This window comes from Vicia villosa, linkage group LG4 (genome assembly GCF_029867415.1).
Source record: "Vicia villosa cultivar HV-30 ecotype Madison, WI linkage group LG4, Vvil1.0, whole genome shotgun sequence".
Lineage (NCBI taxonomy): Eukaryota > Viridiplantae > Streptophyta > Magnoliopsida > Fabales > Fabaceae > Vicia > Vicia villosa.
The window spans coordinates 92,261,974-92,283,625 of record NC_081183.1 but is presented as its reverse complement, the minus strand read 5'-3'; the positions used below and the strand labels follow the sequence as shown (position 1 = coordinate 92,283,625).

General features: G+C 36.6%; 1 protein-coding gene across 1 annotated transcript; it reads right to left on the bottom strand.

The window, feature by feature from the left end:
• Positions 1-8,806: 8,806 nt before the first annotated feature.
• Positions 8,807-10,420, bottom strand: LOC131597523 (uncharacterized). Its single transcript, XM_058870215.1, has 2 exons — positions 9,582-10,420; positions 8,807-9,461 (listed from the first exon to the last, which is right to left on the bottom strand). Exons 1-2 carry the CDS (start codon positions 10,418-10,420, stop codon positions 8,807-8,809), a joined length of 1,494 nt encoding a protein of 497 aa, XP_058726198.1.
• Between the last annotated feature and the right edge of the window lie 11,232 nt (positions 10,421-21,652).

The following is a 21,652-nucleotide window of genomic DNA, read 5'->3' as shown; positions in this document are numbered from 1 at the left end:
GGTGGCCTTATTGGCAATTAGCGACGGTGTGCCCAATGGCAAATCCTGAGACGTGGGAGTTTTACTCCAAATGGTACCACATGCATTTGCATGAGTCGAATCACATATGAATTGTATTCGAGTCTTGTTTGATTATAATGTGGTGACTTGATGATGAGATGCTTGTTGCGATTGTGTGGAATCTTACTTGCGAATTGTATATGAAGTCATAGTTGAATTGATGATATTGTTATCGTTCCTTAAGTTGATTATGTGTTGTGAAATCATTGTATTGAGTATGGGGATGAGAAGTGGTGACCAATGTATGATCTTTTCTCTTGCTTAGAATGTTATCATACGTTTCTTTATAATGAATGATATCTCACCCCTTATGTTTGAATGTTACCCTCCGTTGGTAACGTGCAGGTAACGACGTGGAGTAGCCGTGTACCTTATAGCTCGAGTCGGTGTGTCAATGCTCTGATACGTAGCACTCGGGGGGATGTTGCGATACTTGCTTGTGTCTTGTTTTATGTTGATTATCTTTTCTTGAACTTTGATGTTATGTCTTGTGAACATGTTTTGGACCTATTGTGCCATGTTGACAAGAATATAAGACTTGGATATTATGTTGTTATTTGGATTCCGCTGCGATATGATGAAGTTGTTTGAATTTATATGTTCGATGAATTATGAGTTTCCTCTGATATAAGTGTTATGTATCCATGTACTTTGAGCATGAATTGTAGTTTTGTTTAAGTCGAATATGTGATGCCTCAAATTGGTTGCTTGTTCCGATGTTTTATACTCTGTTTGCTCTTATTATTTGAGGGGTAGATTTGGGGTGTTACATTTACTCTTGGCCTAAATCATTGTTGAAAGAGATGGAAATGATCTTCAGGAATTTTGCTTGGAGTGGTGACTTAAATTCTAGGAAATTAGTAACTTTGTCTTGGAAAACAATTTGTACTCCTACTGATGTCGTGGATTAGGCATCAGATCCCTCTCCAACATAAATGAAGCATCCATGCTGAAGTTATGTCATGACATGTTCAACTCTGGTAATCAATGGGCAGTCTTTCTTAGAAGCAGAGTCATTAGAGGCAACTCTTGTATCAAATATCACATATATTCCTCTATCTGGTCATGTATCAAAACTTCTTTTCAAACTTTAATGTCCAACTCTTCCTGGCTGATAGGTAATGGAAATAAAATTAGTTTCTGGACTCATGACTGGTCTGAGGTAAGAAACCTCATGAATCACTTTAACCTACCTCATTTCTTGGCCTATAATCTCCTAGCAAAAGTGTTAAATTTCATCCTCAATTACCAATGACATTTTCTAGCACAGTTACTTGATATGTATCCAGATATTAAATATATTTCCAACAACATTGTCATTCCCATTGAGCCAAAAGAGGACAAATTATTATGGAATCACACAACTACAGGTGTTTTATCTTTACAAGATGCTCACTCTTTCACTAGCAAATCTTATCAACATTACCTTTGGGCCAAGTTCATCTGGAATCCTGCAATTCCTCCTTCCAACTCAACTCTGATGTGGAGGATTATTCATAGGAAAACGCCAACAGATGAAAACCTTGCTATTAGAGGTTGTCATTTGCTTTTTATGTGCTCATTATGTAACAAGAATCCTGAATCCTCTAGGTATCTTTTCTTTGACTGCCACTTTTCATTAAAATTGTGGAACTGGCTGCAAAATACCATAAAACAACCCATTGATCTTACCTCAACAATAACCACACTCAATATCAGCAAAAAAGGTTGGAATCCTCAGTGTGCTTTAGTCATCTCTGCAACAGTGGTGGCTGTTTTTAAAGCCATATGGTACTGCAAGAATCAACTTAGATCCAAAGGTAAACAAGTCTCTTAAAATGCCACCATCTCCTTCATCATTGCTTCTGTTTCTCTAAAAGGATATTCCACCAAGCTTGCTACTGGATCTTCCATCTATGAGTTCACGATTATAAAAGCCTTTAGTGTTCAAACTAATCACCCCAAAGCTCCTCAAATCATAGAAGTTATAGGGTTCCCTCCCTTTGGTCACTGGATGAATTGCAAGACTGATAGATCGACATTAGGTAGCCCTGGTTTATCTGCTTGTGCTGGTATTTACAGGAATAGCATAGGAGATTGTAGCGCTAAAAAAATACTCGAGGTGTCTACACACTCGAAAAGGAACAGAGTCGCCACCGATCTTTATTTATTCCAAAGAGGAAAGGGAAAATGTCGAATAAAACCCATGGATAAAAACAAATGGATAAGACGGTCATCGCAACCAAATTTAGGGTTCGGGAGTCGGTTAGGCAAGGGGAAGGTATTAGCACCCCTCACCTCCATCGTACTCGATGGGACCCATTTAGTTAGTGTTATGAATGAGTGTTTGCGTAATGTTTGCGTTCTTTAATTTATTAATCAATAAAAGAAAAGGGGTTTTTATTTTTTTATTATTGTGCTCGCCAAGACGCTTGTATCTTGTGCCTACGTATTCCCTCGTGCAATGGGAAAGTCAGAGCAATCGTAGTTCGAATAAAAAACTACGAGTTTGTTGGTTAATTTTATGAAGGATGTTTAGTGTTTGGTTCGAAGGATCAAAGGTATTCAAGAGGTGTGCACTTCTTGTCACTTGATCACTTCGCTTTAATTAAGAAAGAAATTTTAAAGTTTGATTCAAAGGATCAAAGGTATTCAAGAGGTCTGCACTTCTTGTCACTTGATCACTTCGATTTAATTAAGAAAGAATTTTTAAAGTTTGATTCAAAGGATCAAAGGTATTCAAGAGGTGTGCACTTCTTGTCACTTGATCACTTCGATTTAATTAAGAAAGAATTTTTAAAATTTGATTCAAAGGATCAAAGGTATTCAAGAGGTGTGCACTTCTTGTCACTTGATCACTTCGATTTAATTAAGAAAGAATTTTTAAAATTTGATTCAAAGGATCAAAGGTATTCAAGAGGTGTGCACTTCTTGTCACTTGATCACTTCGATTTAATTAAGAAATAATTTTTAAATTTTGATTCAAAGGATCAAAGGTATTCAAGAGGTGTGCACTTCTTGTCACTTGATCACTTCGATTTAATTAAGAAAGAATTTTTAAAATTTGATTCAAAGGATCAAAGGTATTCAAGAGGTGTGCACTTCTTGTCACTTGATCACTTCGATTTAATTAAGAAAGAATTTTTAAAATTTGATTCAAAGGATCAAAGGTATTCAAGAGGTGTGCACTTCTTGTCACTTGATCACTTCGATTTAATTAAGAAAGAATTTTTAAAGTTTGATTCAAAGGATCAAAGGTATTCAAGAGGTGTGCACTTCTTGTCACTTGATCACTTCGATTTATTTAAAAAGAAGCTTTTGCGTTAACAACTTGACGTTGGATCAAGCGTTTGCGTCTAATCGCACTTGGGCGGAAAAGACAAACTTTGAAATGAAAAGACTTTGCGCTTGGGCGAAAAATGAAGTAATGAGTTTAAATTGTTTTTGAAGTTTTTGTGAGAAGTTTTGAAATTGACTCGACATTGGATCGAGTATTTTATTGAATAAAAATATTTTTTGAGGTTTTATATTAAAAGCTAAACTAAAACTAAAATTAAATTGGATGGGGTTGAAACAAGCAAACTAGCGGTGTGATGAAGCAAAACCCGATTTGGGCCCAAACTAAATAGTCCAAAGACTCAGTTTGAAGAAAAAATAATAACCCTAAGATCTCTAATCACAAGACCAGCCGCCCCTTTTTACATTTTGCTATTTTCTGGAAAAAAACGTGAAAACACTTCCATCTTTCTAACAAATCTCTCTCACTGTGAGACAACGACAATGGGGAACGGCAGAGAAATGAAGGAACATCGCTCTCAATCTCTCTCAATCACTCTCGATTTCAGTCTCTCTCGATCAATCTCTCACGGTCTCAAGCTCACTTGGTTCTCTCATTCGATCTCTCCGTTCATCCTCACGGTTTCTCTCAATCGATCTCTCCGTTCATGAACAACAACCTTAATACAAAATAGAACAGCAGCAACAGTCAAAGCAATAACACCCTTATCCCAGAATTAAACCCCAATTTCCCACGATTCCATTATTTCAGTATGGTTACAAATATAAAAAGATAATGAAATTGCACAAGAAATTAACCTGAAGCAGTGAAAAGAGGTATGTTCTTGGCTCTATTCTTCACCTTTTTCATCCTCTACAATCTCCTTCTTCTTCCTACTCGGTTTTCTTCATGTTCTTCTGAGTTATGTACTTTTGCTTCTGTGTGAATAGCCTGCGTTGTTGCTTTGTATTTTGTATGAGCCTGGTGTGTGACTCGATGGATCGCTGGTGTACCTTGTTGAAGCTTCAACGAATCTGAAGCAGGATCAGCTTGACGCGTCGTTGAATCTACAACTACGTCGGTGTTGGATTGTCAGTTCTGATTGTTTGAAGCTATTCAGGGTTGCTTCGTGATTGATTAAAGTTGTTGAAAGAGTTTGTTCGGTGGTGAGGTTCTGTGAGGCTTATTCGGTGAGGTTATGGTCACTGTGTATGAGGTTCAGTGGGGTGGAGTTTTAGTGTATGTTGTGGGTGTTTACATGGAGGTGAAATGAAGCAAATTGGTTTCTGTTTGAAATTTTGGAGGAAGTCTTTGAAGAGAATTTTTTGCAGAATTTTAGTACGCTTTTTCTTCCTCCTCTTTGTAGGTTGCTCTTACATGTTTTTATAGATGGAATGAAGGGAAATTGGGGGGAAAATGAAGAGTATTTTGAACTTATTTGGTAACAGGTCTTATGGCTTTCTTGATGCAGGATTGTCATGAACAAATTAGTCAAAATTTTGGACTACTATGCAGCAAGTAGGTGGAGCAGTTTGGACAGTATTGTGGACTGACTTTTTTCTGTTTCTGATGAGACTCTCTACTCAACCATGAAAGCACTCTTTGTCTATTTCTTTTTCTTGGACATAAATGACAATAAAATAATAATAACTATAAAATTAAAGAAAGAAGATCGTAATAATAATAATAACTAAATAACAATAATAATGATGACGACAAATATTAAAAAAAGTGTTAAAAACAAAAATAGAGAATAAAAACCAAATTTTTTTAATTCAACTAAGAACCACTTCTTTTTTATGCTTTTTTTTTATATTTATCTATTAATGTAACTTGGATAAAAAATGTAACGATGAAATGATGAATGTGACGCTTCAATGAACGAAATGAAATGCGTAGGTCAAAAATTGGAGTATGACAGATGCCCCTATTTAAGTGCCTTCAATCTAGAGGCATGAAGATTTAAATCTTCGTCTCGATGTGATTGAAGAGACTTAAATACAAAAATACACAATTTTTGGCCCTAAGAACTGCACATATGCATATGAATATGATATGTATGAATGTATATGAGGAAAATTAATGGTACAAGGTGTCACAAGAGACAAACTACCACTAAAGAAACAAAGTAAAATACAAATGAATTCCACAAGGGAATATCGACAAAACGACCCAACTAGGGAAGGGATTACAAAAAAAAAGGGATATCCAAGTCTGCTAGAAAATGGAATCCGACTCCACTAGAGAAGAGATTACAAATCTACAGGGGAAAATACCCCCATTTGTAGAGAAACAAAGGATGCACCGACTTTTACTGAAGGTGGAGAAACAAAAGATACACAGACCTTTACTGAATGTGAACTACCGACTTTTACTGAAGGTAGAGAAAATGAAAGATACACCAACTTTTACTGATGGTAGAAAAATGAAAGGATTGATGGAGGTAAAACAAAATGTTATCAACTTGTGAGTCGATTCTAAGACAACTACGTAACTGACATTAACCGGTGGATTAATGAATGTGGAATAAATTTGTCGTCAACTAGTGAGTTGACTCCATCAACCAGCGGATTGACAAAGAAAAACTGTTTTCAACCAGTGGGTTGCTTTGATCTAAACGGAAAGTAAATGATTGACTGTAACCAGCGGGTTAACAAGATGAACAATAAATTTCTACCAGTGGGTTGGCAAGGCAAATGATGTTCAATCAGTGGATTGACAGGAAAAATGGTTAATTTCAACCTGTGGGTTGACAAAACAAGTGATATTCAATCAGTGGATCGACACGTAAAAGTTGAACTTCAACCTGTGGGTTGACAAAACAAGTGATATTCAATCAGTGGATCGACACGTAAAAGTTGAACTTCAACCAGTGGGTTGACAAAACTAGATAATATTCAATCAGTGGATTGACACAAAAAAGACAAACTTCAACCAGTGGGTTGACAAAACAAGATAATATTCAATCAGTGGATTGACATAAAAAAAGACAAACTTCAACCAGTGGGTTGACAAAACAAGATAATATTCAATCAGTGGATTGACACAAAAAGACAAACTTCAACCAGTGGGTTGACAAAACAAGATAATATTCAATCAGTGGATTGACATAAAAAGACAAACTTCAACCAGTGGGTTGACAAGATGAGTGATATTCAATCAGTGGATTGACACAAAAAAGATAAACTTCAACCAGTGGGTTGACAAAACAAGTGATCTTCAATCAGTGGATTGACAATAATTGAAAAATACGATCCATGATTAAATTCAACCAGTGGGCTGACAAAAATGAACAAAACAGTTCTCAACCAGTAGGTTGATTCAGAAGACTAGAAGGTAAATGATCAATTTCAACCAGTGGGTTGGAAAAGGGTTAACAAGCATGTTCAATCAATGGATTATCAAGAAAATAATGATTGTAGTGACATCGTTGGGGATTATGAATCCATGCATGCTTTTTGCTTATGCATGAGACATTTTTCTTTTGTGCAAATTGATGCACGCGTAATGATGCATGATGGTTGATCAATGCAAGTTATGAATTTACTAGACGTGTGCCAATGGGTATCAAAAAATTTCTTTGGGTACCTATGGTGGGTCGAGTTTTGTTTTTAGTGGGAAAATACCGAGCAAGATTGAGCTTTATGATCGTAGGTGATATGGAAGGTGCCCCATGAATTATATGCATGATTATATGATTAATGAATGCAAGTTATGGCTGAATGTTTCAATGGGTGTCCCAATGGGGGGCATGAGAAAGGTTCTCTGGTACACTTTGTGAAATAGAAGAGGTCCTTTGGTAGGACTTTTGTGCAAGCATGATTCCCAACACCAATTATGAGCTTAAGGGCCGCTTGATATGACATAGTCTGTTTTGACTGCTTGAAGGAGAGATCTTGGCCTTGATTTGCCCCAGAATGCTGAGTATATGGAGAAACTTGCTTCAACAAAATTTGGATTCAAACTGATGATCCTGAGATGACATGCCCCAATGTTTGGGACCTTTGAAATGAATTGCCCTAGTGCTTGGAACTTTGGAATGGAGTGCCCCTGAGTGAAGGACTTGTGAAGTGATGCGACCCTGATGATTCCACTTTAGGCTCTTCAATTGATTTTCATTATCGAAACTTCCTTGATGGAAAGTGTTGGCTTGCAGATGAAACTATTCAATTCAAAGTGGTAATTTTAATGCGACGTGCATGCAAGTTTTGAAAACAAATCATTTATTGAAATGAAATTGTGGTATTCAATGAATAAATCCTGATGAGGATGCAATGGAAGTTTGAAATTCAATATCTGAAAGATGATGTGATAACGTGGTATCAAAACAAATGATTAGCAAATATTTAGAAGTCAGGTTATCGCAACCTTGCTTTAGTATGCTTTCAAAAGAAATCTTGCTTCAATTAGGACTTTCGGAGGTTGTAACGTGGCCAGGTTCACGGTTTGAGAAACAAAGGATACAGGCTCAAAATTTGATTTAAACCCACCCATTCTTCGTGATGTACTTCAGTCCTAAGTTCAGTTAACTGACACATGTATTCAAATTCCAAGAGGAGTTACGAATGATGCTTGAGAACCAATGGATTCTAAGGTGACAGTCACCTATTCTTCTTTGGAAGTCACACAAGTTTGTTTTTGCTTTTCTTCTCTTGATAATGATCTTTTGATGATGATTTTTTTATGATGATTTTTGTATCCCTAAATTTTTTTTGCCTAAGTCTCCTTTTTAGGTCTTGACTTAGCGGGCTTTTCTTTTGAATGATTTTTTTTTAACAACTTGTGTGACAATTGTTCAATGATTAGAGAGGAGTATGACTGCCCCACTGATGGTTCAGGAAAGACAACCGTTATGAGTTTTGAATATTCATTACTTCTTCGACATAGTGTACGAAGAGAGGATACGGTTGAACCTTTGGTCGAGAATGGTTCCCATGAAATGATTCTCTTGGAAATCATATGCATTAGTCATTTTAACTGAACAACTACCCTGCCCCAAGTTTTGATTAAGGGTTTCAATTGCGTGCAGAAAGAAAACACCTACTTCTAAGGCTCAAAGGGGTTAACGAGGGATTATCATCCTTATATCTCCAGTGTTTGGGGATTTGAAAGAATGCCTGTACATCATCAACAAAGTTTTATTTGAAAGCACACTGATGCAAATTGGGTATTTTGTTTATCGTCATCCTCCAATACTTGCTAAAACAAAAGTATGGTAGAGAAAAGGAAATAGGAGAAACATAAACATAATTTTTTCATTTTTTTTTAGGAAACAAAATAAAATAAAAGGAAGAAAGAGTGAATACGAATGGACCAATTCAAAACTTGCATGCTCATTTCATTAATATTACCATTAAAGTTAACAATGTTCAAAAGCAAATAAACACTTAGCAAACAAGCGAAGAAACGTAAATGCAAGTGATAAAAAGTGGCTCAATGATCTGCTTTGACCCATTGGTTTTAGGAATGTTCTTGGTGTCTCAGCACTGATCATGGCATAGGACCAATATCCTTTAAAGAGAGTATCTTTTTGTCAACCAGATCTTGAACTTTTTCCTTCAGGACATTGCAATCTTCAATGGAGTGACCTGATATCCCATCGTGAAAATCACACTTGACATTTGGATTGTATTCCTTGGGATATGGAAACTTTGCAGGTCGGGTTGGTCTGGGAGCTATTTCTTTACTCTCGATTAGATATGGCCATAGTTGAGCGTAGGTCATTGGAATTGGGTCAATGCGGCGATCCTCCTTCTGATGGTTCCTTTGAGGTTTATTGTGATTCCGTTGACGATTCTGATTCTGAGCTGCATTCTGAGGAGCATTTTGTGAAGAATTATGAGGAGGAGATGCCCAAGGCTGTCGGTATGGTTGTTTGAATTGTGCGGCCGCAACATATGGATACTGATCGTATGATATGAATGGTGCTTGCTGACAAGCTAAGGGTCGATAGGAACGTGAGTTATGAGACTCTCCACCATCAATTGAAAAAGCAATAGTTTCATCTTCCCACTTCTTCTGAAAGTTGTTTCCATATTTCTTGGTTCCAATCGACGATCCAGATTCCATAATCAATCGTCCTTCTCGTACGCCTTCCTCTAGTCGCATTCCCATATTCACCATTTCAGTAAAGTCGGTTGGAGCACTTGCAACCATTTTTTCATAGTAAAATGAGCTTAGGGTCTTTAAAAACATTTTGGTCATCTCTTTTTCTTCCATAGGAGGAGAGATTTGGGCGGCAACCTCACGCCATCTTTGTGCATACTCTTTGAAAGACTCTTTCTCCTTTTGCGCCATGGCTCGGAGTTGATCTCTATCAGGAGCCATGTCGACATTATACTTGTATTGTCGAATGAACGCTTCTACAAGGTCATCAAAAGAACTGATATGAGTACTATCCAATCCCATGTACCATTTCAAAGCAGCACCAGTTAGACTATCTTGAAAATAGTGGATCAATAACTTATCATCATCAGTATGAGTGGCCATCTTTCTACAGTACATGGTCAAACGGCACTGAGGACACGAACTCCCTTTATACTTTTCAAAATCAGGCACTTTAAACTTGGCAGGTATTTTCACATTTGGCACAAGACACATATCATAAGCATTCTTTCCAAATGAATTCTTCCCTTTGAGGGCCTTAACCTCCTTTCGCATCTCTTGGAATTGATCTTGGAAATCATCATAAACTTCACCTCTTTCATTGGGCTCAACTTGGTAAATGGGTTCCTCAGCTTGCGGCACAGTATGTACCGGGGGTGGAATCACGGTCATTATAGGAGTAGTTTGAGCAGCTCCAATAACAGGATGGTATCCCTCTGGCACAAAGTTGTAAGACATGCCCCCAGGGTAGCCATTAGGCATCTGATAGTGAGAGAGACCAGTGATAGGAGCCATAGAAACAGTAGCAGTAGAAACTTCGCAGATCGTAGTAGTCTGGACTTCAGTTTGTGTTTGAGTGGCACGAGGAGATGAAGGAGGTGATGGTTGATTTCGAGCAGCCACTAAGCTTTCCACCAAAGCAGTCAATTTTTCCACCCCAACTCGAAGAGTAGTTACTTCATCACGGAGTTCATGATTCTCTTGTTCAAGGTCTTCCATCTTTATGTCGAGTAAGACTTCGCGTCTGATAAGGATGCCTGGGAATCAGCTTGGCGATTGATGGTGACTGGATGAAAGAGACAGTTGGAATGAGGTACAAGGACAACATGGATGTATGCATGATGCAAATGATATGTCATGCTATGTTGGATGCAAAGCAAGGTAATAGAACAACCTATCGAAAGGCTCCTTAAGTTAGGATAGTTCTAAGTTCTTTACCCAAAAATCCCCTCACAAGGTTGGTTCTAGCAGTTTTGGATAAAATGGTTCCTAGAGGCATCCAAGCATAATCAGAATGTCGCCATGCGACAGGTGAACCATCTTATGACAAATTCATGAATACGCATCCTCTAGGCGAGGTTATTGTACCAATCATACAAGGAGTGCACCTTGGGGATCAATACAAAACCTCTATAGATGAAACAGGTTCTAAAGGTCCTTGGAGTTAACGGCCAAATCAGATTTTCGCCATGCGACGGGCGAACCGTCTTATGACAAATCTCATGAATGGGCCTCCTCCAAGTGGGGTTTTCGTATTAGCCATTCAAGGTGTTCACCCTGGGGACTAGCACTACACAACCACCTCCTAACTTATGTTTTTTCTCTTGTTTTTCAAAGCTCGGGTTGAGAGCTTCACTCAAGTATCATTCCCATACCCACAATTAAGTATATACAGAAATAAAATAAAAAGCAGTAAAACAAGAGTAAAGAAACATAAATAATACAAGAATAAATATAAAGAACATAAGCATAAAAAACATAAGAATAAACAAACAAAAACAAACAGTCAAACATAAAACAAACTAAACTAGGGTTGACCCTCTTAGGATTATATGTCCCCAGCAGAGTCGCCAATTCTGTAGCGCTAAAAAAATACTCGAGGTGTCTACACACTCGAAAAGGAACAGAGTCGCCACCGATCTTTATTTATTCCAAAGAGGAAAGGGAAAATGTCGAATAAAACCCATGGATAAAAACAAATGGATAAGACGGTCATCGCAACCAAATTTAGGGTTCGGGAGTCGGTTAGGCAAGGGGAAGGTATTAGCACCCCTCGCCTCCATCGTACTCGATGGGACCCATTTAGTTAGTTTTATGAATGAGTGTTTGCGTAATGTTTGCGTTCTTTAATTTATTAATCAATAAAAGAAAAGGGGTTTTTATTTTTTTATTATTGTGCTCGCCAAGACGCTTGTATCTTGTGCCTACGTATTCCCTCGTGCAATGGGAAAGTCAGAGCAATCGTAGTTCGAATAAAAAACTACGAGTTTGTTGGTTAATTTTATGAAGGATGTTTAGTGTTTGGTTCGAAGGATCAAAGGTATTCAAGAGGTGTGCACTTCTTGTCACTTGATCACTTCGCTTTAATTAAGAAAGAATTTTTAAAGTTTGATTCAAAGGATCAAAGGTATTCAAGAGGTGTGCACTTCTTGTCACTTGATCACTTCGATTTAATTAAGAAAGAATTTTTAAAGTTTGATTCAAAGGATCAAAGGTATTCAAGAGGTGTGCACTTCTTGTCACTTGATCACTTCGATTTAATTAAGAAAGAATTTTTAAAGTTTGATTCAAAGGATCAAAGGTATTCAAGAGGTGTGCACTTCTTGTCACTTGATCACTTCGATTTAATTAAGAAAGAATTTTTAAAATTTGATTCAAAGGATCAAAGGTATTCAAGAGGTGTGCACTTCTTGTCACTTGATCACTTCGATTTAATTAAGAAAGAATTTTTAAAATTTGATTCAAAGGATCAAAGGTATTCAAGAGGTGTGCACTTCTTGTCACTTGATCACTTCGATTTAATTAAGAATGAATTTTTAAAGTTTGATTCAAAGGATCAAAGGTATTCAAGAGGTGTGCACTTCTTGTCACTTGATCACTTCGATTTAATTAAAAAGAAGCTTTTGCGTTAACAACTTAACGTTGGATCAAGCGTTTGCGTCTAATCGCACTTGGGAGGAAAAGACAAACTTTGAAATGAAAAGACTTTGCGCTTGGGCGAAAAATGAAGTAATGAGTTTAAATTGTTTTTGAAGTTTTTGTGAGAAGTTTTGAAATTGACTCGACATTGGATCGAGTATTTTATTGAATAAAAATATTTTTTGAGGTTTTATATTAAAAGCTAAACTAAAACTAAAATTAAATTGGATGGGGTTGAAACAAGCAAACTAGCGGTGTGATGAAGCAAAACCCGATTTGGGCCCAAACTAAATAGTCCAAAGACTCAGTTTGAAGAAAAAAATAATAACCCTAAGATCTCTAATCACAAGACCAGCCGCCCCTTTTTACATTTTGCTATTTTTTGGAAAAAAACGTGAAAACACTTCCATCTTTCTAACAAATCTCTCTCACTGTGAGACAACGACAATGGGGAACGGCAGAGAAATGAAGGAACATCGCTCTCAATCTCTCTCAATCACTCACGATTTCAGTCTCTCTCGATCAATCTCTCACGGTCTCAAGCTCACTTGGTTCTCTCATTCGATCTCTCCGTTCATCCTCACGGTTTCTCTCAATCGATCTCTCCGTTCATGAACAACAACCTTAATACAAAATAGAACAGCAGCAACAATCAAAGCAATAACACCCTTATCCCAGAATTAAACCCCAATTTCCCACGATTCCATTATTTCAGTATGGTTACAAATATAAAAAGATAATGAAATTGCACAAGAAATTAACCTGAAGCAGTGAAAAGAGGTATGTTCTTGGCTCTATTCTTCACCTTTTTCATCCTCTACAATCTCCTTCTTCTTCCTACTCGGTTTTCTTCATGTTCTTCTGAGTTATGTACTTTTGCTTCTGTGTGAATAGCCTGCGTTGTTGCTTTGTATTTTGTATGAGCCTGGTGTGTGACTCGATGGATCGCTGGTGTACCTTGTTGAAGCTTCAACGAATCTGAAGCAGGATCAGCTTGACGCGTCGTTGAATCTACAACTACGTCGGTGTTGGATTGTCAGTTCTGATTGTTTGAAGCTATTCAGGGTTGCTTCGTGATTGATTAAAGTTGTTGAAAGAGTTTGTTCGGTGGTGAGGTTCTGTGAGGCTTATTCGGTGAGGTTATGGTCACTGTGTATGAGGTTCAGTGGGGTGGAGTTTTAGTGTATGTTGTGGGTGTTTACATGGAGGTGAAATGAAGCAAATTGGTTTCTGTTTGAAATTTTGGAGGAAGTCTTTGAAGAGAATTTTTTGCAGAATTTTAGTACGCTTTTTCTTCCTCCCCTTTGTAGGTTGCTCTTACATGTTTTTATAGATGGAATGAAGGGAAATTGGGGGGAAAATGAAGAGTATTTTGAACTTATTTGGTAACAGGTCTTATGGCTTTCTTGATGCAGGATTGTCATGAACAAATTAGTCAAAATTTTGGACTACTATGCAGCAAGTAGGTGGAGCAGTTTGGACAGTATTGTGGACTGACTTTTTTCTGTTTCTGATGAGACTCTCTACTCAACCATGAAAGCACTCTTTGTCTATTTCTTTTTCTTGGACATAAATGACAATAAAATAATAATAACTATAAAATTAAAGAAAGAAGATCGTAATAATAATAATAACTAAATAACAATAATAATGATGACGACAAATATTAAAAAAAGTGTTAAAAACAAAAATAGAGAATAAAAACCAAATTTTTTTAATTCAACTAAGAACCACTTCTTTTTTATGCTTTTTTTTTATATTTATCTATTAATGTAACTTGGATAAAAAATGTAACGATGAAATGATGAATGTGACGCTTCAATGAACGAAATGAAATGCGTAGGTCAAAAATTGGGGTATGACAGAGATTGTGTAGGATGTTTTGCTTCTCATCCTGGTACCCAGAATTCTTTCTTTATTGAGCTTATGGCTATCATTTTGGCCATTGAACAAGCCAAAAATAATAATTGGAATTACATTTGGATTGAAACAGATTCCAAAACTGTTGTCGCAGCCTTCTCCAACCCTTTGCAAGTTCCTTGGCAATTAAGAAACAGGTGGTGCAACTGCATTGCAATTTCTAAGACCATGCACTAATGGATCTCCCAGATATATAGAGAAGGAAACTGTTGTGCCGATGCTCTAGCTAACATTGGCCTTTCGCTTGAAGAATTTTTTGGTGGTATTCTCCACCTATTGATATTAGAAAAGAAATGGTTCTTAACAAATTGGGTATGCCCAATTTCATATTTGCTCACTAATTTTGTTCTCTTTTTTGACTTTTTTGTGAGTTTGGCCTTGCCTATTTTTTCCTTTTCATTTTAATTATATAAAAAAAAAATAACATGTTCAATAAAATAAAAAAATTTATAATTTAAGGTAACGATCATACACCGGACACGTATTTGTCCTTAAATAACTAACTAAAAATATTATTTATTTAAATTTTTAATATAAATTGAAACTATTATATTATACTATCTTTAACTTTACAATCTCTCATGTCATTTTTAAAAAAATGAGTCAACTAATAAACTATTGGAATATAAAATTCATACTCGAGATTTTTATTTTATCTTTAATCAATTATTTAAATTTATCATTTTTTTTATTATTTTCTATATAAAATTAAGAATTATTATAATATATGAATTGCATTTTTAATAAAAACACATGTAAGAGACATATAGGTAGTTTAATGTCACAACATGAGGTTACTTCACAAGCAAGCAATAATGAAGATACAAGTGACAAGGGTGTAACCACCTAACTGAAAGTTAGTTACACAGTTAGAAGTTAGTTAGGACACTGATCTTGTATATGCATTACATAGTAGCTATTATGCACATCCACTATTGCATATATAAACACTTTGTAACAGATCTTTATCCCTTAATGAAGATAGATACTGTAACGCCCATAAATGTGTTTTTCTGATTAATTGTGATGTTTGCTGTATTTTCCTAAATTTTACCGTTTTTGAGTCGTGTCAGTCAGTAATAGTTCGGTATAGTAGATTATTATTTAATCGATGATTTTTACGTTTTCGGTAGTAGAAATATATATGACGTGTTATTTTGCGTTTTGGGGTTTTTCGGAGGAATTAAGTTTATACCGTAAAGTAGATATTTTAGTTAGATATTCTTATGAGTGAATAGGAAGTAGGGGGGAGATATAAGTGAGGTAGAGATAAGAAGAAAAAGAACAAAAACCAGTAATAGGAAAAAGGAAAGAAAAGAGAGAAAAAGAAGAGAAAAACAAGAGAAGAAGAAGAGACAAGTGTGGAAATCAAAGCAAAACCTAGCAAACCAAGAATCTAACCAAGTAAAGGGGTGAATCTAATTTATCTTGAATGTATGATCCTTATAGTTTTGTCCTTGTTCTTGTTCATTTTCTATGCTTTGGCAAACAATGGTAGAATGAGAGTTTTGTGAGTTTTGAAGTTATGAACATGATTTTGTGGTGTGTATGTGTAGTATGATGATAGATATATTCATTGATCATGTTTGTTTTCCACTTCTCCATGTTTTCTTGCTTATGAAGGAATTATTAGGTTATTGACATTTAGTAAATAAACCATGAATCATTGGTTGTTAGCATGAATATATGGCATGTATGGATTGTGCAGGAGGTGAAGGGAAGCTTATATGAGGTTTTGAGATGGTTGGTTTGGGTTTAGCAGGTCTGTTGCAGAACTGATTTTTCTGCATAACCGCATGTCCGCTAAGCAGCCCTGGGTCCGCTAAGCGAAGCAAGATATTTCTGGAAATTTCGCAGAAACCGCTAAGCGACCCGCTAAGCGGACCTTCTTGCATTTTTTGCATTTTGCCACTGGAATGTTCGCTGAGTGACCCGCTAAGCGGCCAGTGCAATATTTTGTTTTTCCAAACTTTGTTTTGTTGTATCTTTTGAACCGTAGGTCGTTTCTACGCGCCGTTTGAAGCATTATGAAGCTTATTGAGTATGCTTTATGATAAAGGGGGGGTGTTGGTGGTTGAATGATTTTTCATAAATGTATTTTGTGAAATGATATTTTCTAATCAAGTATGTTTTGACGGTATATGTGTGTTGTGTGATCATGAACACCTGAGTGGCAATTTTAGTGATGTATCCGTGTGGATTAATATAACCGGTGTGATGTGGATATGTGACCGAGTTATATTATTATTGTTGTTGATATGTAATCGAGTCGTTTGTGTGTATAGCATAACATTTCATTATGTTAATAGCGGAATGCTATTAGCAGGTGGCCTGCGTGGCATTGGCTACCAGTGGGAGCTTAATGCTCGGTAACGGTGTTGCACCCCAAAATTTGTCCATCTAATTATTTTTCTTAATTGGCTTATTACTTTAACATCATTTGCATTTTAGGTCATCGATAAAATCATGCACTCATCAATAATTTGAAAATATGACTGAGGACTTTGGATGCAAGGGTTCCTTTGATTTTCTTAATAACTATTCATATGTTGAATAAGAGCCATTCTCTGACTCTATTTATCTGATTCTATCTATCACCAATTTAAGGGGTTCATACAATCGAGTGAGGTACAAGAAATGAATCATGGATTGTGTAACAAGGTGATAATGAGTTCATTTATCTTTTGTTATGCATACCAAGTACAAAGTATCACAGAGTTGAGATTCGATCAAGACATGAGTGTGGAACTCGGATTTAATTATTATGGAGTATAAGTTTGACTCAAAGATATTCATTCAATATTTATACAAATGGCATTTGTGATTCAAGAAAGAATACTCTCACTCTTTACAAATCATAAAAGGATTACAATACCAATCAGATCCTGTTACATCTAGAAGAAAAAAGAACCATTACAATTATGTTACATCACCATTTTTAACAAGTAAATATTCATATTCTAAACCTATTTCTCTTCATTTCTTCCACCTTCATTCTTCAAACCATGCGCTTGTTCTCCAAATAACCTCATCATTGAACCTGCACAATACACATAAGTCACACATATCAAACCATATTCATACCACCAGAAGATTCAGGACCCAAATCAATATATATTTCAGTTCACAACTAACCTACTAACTGTCTTCAATGGCCACAAATATCCGCTAATAACCTAGACCAATTCTCACAAGATAGTTGACTGTTATAACCTGAAAAAACAAACTTATCTATAAGCATTATTCAGAACCCCTCATCATTATTTCTAAACCAAACTACCAACTGCAAACAGATTTTTAGAAACATTCAGTTCACAACTTCTCCTAACCAATTAAAAAAAACAGAAATATAACAACCCTATAACAGAGTCTAACTAACTCCTGAATAACTTAACAGAACCCTAACAACCTCGAAAAAATCAGTTACACAACTCTTAACAGATTAACAGAAGAAGAGAAAGGAAGTTACCTCAGAAATTGAATCTCCTCCACTACTATAAAATCATAGCTTGCTTCACCATTTGAGGCTCTGGATCCATTCTTTCACATTCTTCAATCTTCTCCAATCATCTTCTTCACCACTCTCCATCAACATCCTCCATCATCCTTTTTCCAATCACACTGTTCTTTAATACTCTCCAACTCTTTAATCTTCTTAAATCTTCATCATCAACCTGCAAAATCATCACAAAAAAAACTCAGAAAATCAACCTTCATCATTCATTCTTGAAGCTGCAGAAGAATCACAATCTTCTTCACATGAAAATCTTCGAACAACTTCGATTCTCTCACCATCTCTGAATCTCTCTTCATCGTTCTTCAACCTTCTCACCACTTCAATCTCCATCGGTTTCTGCAGAGCCTTCAATTCCGTCGGTATCGATCAGACGAGACAATTCCTCGACACCGATATCTGACAAGAGCTCATAGACGAAGAATCATGGAGAATACCAAACAAGATCAAGCTACTATCTAAGAACCCCATGCCTCCTCATGAGGGTATCTTCCACAAGTGGAGCCTAAAGACTTTATGTTTGTCAGAGAGCATTTCATTTGCATTAGAATAAGGCCAATCTTGCCATTGTATAGATTTCTTTAGTATTTTCAATTGTATTACTTTTGTTGTTATCAAGTACTTCTCATTGTAAGAAACTCATTCTGTTTGAATAAATAAAAATAATGCAATATACATGTTTTTCTCAAATCATTTCATCTTTGTCATTATGTTCATTGATGTTCAACTCATTTGTCTTAAGCAACTAAAAAAGGAGAATGATGAAAATCAAAAACACATGAACTACTAACTGTATGCTTTTGGAACAAGATCTTGCTGACGATGTACAGGCATTTTTTTCAATTCCCAAACACTGGAGTTATAAGGGAGTGAAACCCTCGTCAACCTCTTTGAGCCTAAGGAGTAGTAGTTTCTTTTCAAAAAAATATAAAATACAAAACCCTCAATCTTAACCAGGGGCAGGGTAGTCTTCAGTTAGTGCGACCGAGCGCTCAACTTTCAGGTATTCCATCAGAGGATCAATAATATCTCATATCTCACATCAAAAGAAGAAGAGCACAATCCACAATGGATGTCTCTCATTCGCTGAATAGAAGGCAGTCACAACCTTTTCTTCAAGTCAATCACAAAAGCCATACAACTTGTTCCCGAACGAGACAAAAAGAATGAAAAGAAAGTTATGAATAAAAAAAAAAGAAAGAAACAATAGCCCGCTAAGTAAAAAAAAAAGAAGAAAGGAAAAGCTTTGAAGCAAATGACTTAGGCAAAAATTAGGGTACATCCCGCTGGATAACGAAAACCAAAATCAAAAGAAACTTTCTGTCCAGGCAAAAGTTAGGGAAAGCAAAAGAAAAGAACATGAACAAAAATCCTCCAAGGGACAAGTTGTTATAATCATCAACGAAAGCACCAAAGGGTGACTGCCACCTCCATCAAATCCATAAAGGATCCTCATCCATCACAATCCTTCCTGAAAGGTGAACACTCGTGTCAAACTAGCTGAACGTAGGACTGGAGAACATCACGAAGAAGGGGCGGGTTAAGTAGAACTTGAGCCTTTATCCTTTGTTTCTCAAACCGTGAACCCGGCCACGTTCCAACCCTCAAAAGTCCTAATTGAAGCAGGGTTCGTTCTGAAAGCATACAAACTGTAAAATCATGTCAAAACTGACTCCCAATGTTGCTGTGTCATTTTTGTTTGTATCAGTACAACATTTTGACAAATAAAAATTTTCTTTTGAGACTAACATGTGCATTGCGTTCTCGTTATCTTTTTCAAAACAGAATTGTCTCTAACCAAAAAGCAAGTACTTGATACCAAGGAAAGTTCAATAATGAAATTCTATTGAGCGATCTTACAAGGGCAAAGGTTGGTCATCCACTCAGCAAATACCTGAAGAATCCATTAGGTGGAAGAGTTCCTTTCAATCTGGGGCATCCATTCCTTGATCAACACTGAGGCCGACCATTGCAAATCTCCATGATTCTAGCATTATCAAAGACCTATCTCAAGAGCCTACAAGCTGAGGCAAGCTAACAACAACTCATCTCTTCATCTTCAAGCAAGTGTTAGATATCAAGATAAGTGTCGAGGTGTCAAGCTAAACACCTCACCTTCACAAGGGCTATCCTTCAAGCTATGACCTTTCCATAAGGGCATCCTCCATCAACTCCTTGTATCTTGGAAACAATCATCCATTCATAATCACACATGCTTCATGCATATCATTGCATTCTCATTGGCATCTCTCCCAATAATCCAATCATCAATAAAGCAGGGGCATCCACCCTATCTTGAATCAAGAAGAGTTAAGAACTCCACCTAATCTATTCCCTACAAAGCAGAAACCCTGATCAATCAGTACACTGCATATAGAATTCATTACATTGCATCTCCAGAAGTGCATAGAATAAATCAAACATTGCATGTGAAGCATAAGCCAAATTATTCATCAGATGAGTTCCCTACAAGCATTCAATTGATATTCCACTGGATCATTCAGAGTTACCATTGTGGTGTCATCTCCTATAGTCAATCATGTTCATCTTTCTTCAACCCAGAGTTGATGTTTTTGTGTTCAACCTAGAGTTGATTTCCTTTCATCTTTTAACCATGAGTTAGTTGTCTTTCCCCTCTCAACCCGGAGTTGACGGTTATCTTTTATTCAACCCAGAGTTGATCCTTCCTTACTTCCCTCTCACCCAGAGTTGACGGATATTTCTTATTGATTCCTCTTCCCACTCAACCCAGAGTTGACGGTCACCTTTTGTTCCTCCCACTCAACCCAGAGTTGACGGTCACCTTTTGTTCTTCCCACTCAACCCAGAGTTGACGGTTATCCCTTGTTCAATCCAGAATTGATTATCTCTCTTTCCCACTCAACCCAGAGTTGACAGTCGTCATTTGCCTTTTCCCACTCAACCTAGAGTTGACGGTTATCCTTTTATCTTCTCCCACTCAACCCAGAGTTAATGGTTATCTTTTGTCCTTTCCCACTCAACCCAGAGTAGACGGTCACCTTTTGTTCTTTTCTCACTCAACCCAGAGTTAACGGTCCTCCTTTATTCAATCCAGAATTGGCTTCTCCTTTTTCCCACTCAACCCAGAGTTGACGATTATTGCTTGCCTTTCCCTCTCACCCAGAGTTGACGGGTATTTCTTATTGTTTATTTTCAAACTCAACCCAAAGTTGACGGTTATCTTTTCTCCTTTCCCACTCAACCCAGAGTTGAGTTCTATTTCATTTCTAACCCAGAGTTAATTTGTTCAACCCAGATTTGATACAATCTTCCTCAGTGGAGTTGACACCATTTCCTCCCTAGTGGATCCTATCTCATCAGGCAAATTTTCAGGTTCTCTTGGTATTTAATCTTCTTCTACCTTGAATGATCGAAAGGCTAGCGCCAATCTCACCTTCAGGTTTAAGACGATTAAATAGGGGAAGCTGTTGCACCGCAAAATTTGCCCATCTAATTATTTTTATTAATTGGCTTATTACTTTAACATCATTTGCATTTTAGGTCATCGATAAAATCATGCACTCATCAATAATTTGAAAATATGATTGAGGACATTGGATGCAAGGGTTCCTTTGATTTTCATAATAACTATTCATATGCTGAATAAGAGCCATTCTCTGACTCTATTTATCTGATTCTATCTATCACCAATTTAAGGGGTTCATACAATCGAGTGAGGTACAAGAAATGAATCATGGATTGTGTAACAAGGTGATAATGAGTTCATTTATCTTTTGTTATGCATACCAAGTACAAAGTATCACAGAGTTGAGATTCGATCAAGACATGAGTGTGGAACTCGGATTTAATTATTATGGAGTATAAGTTTGACTCAAAGATCTTCATTCAAGATTTAT

Coding starts and splice junctions, on each gene's coding strand:
- LOC131597523 (XM_058870215.1), bottom strand. CDS start 10,420: ATGGAAGACCTTGAACAAGAGAATCATGAACTCCGTGATGAAGTAACT. Junction 9,462..9,581: donor GAGAAAGAGTCTTTCAAAGA/GTATGCACAAAG, acceptor AATGGTTGCAAG/TGCTCCAACCGACTTTACTG.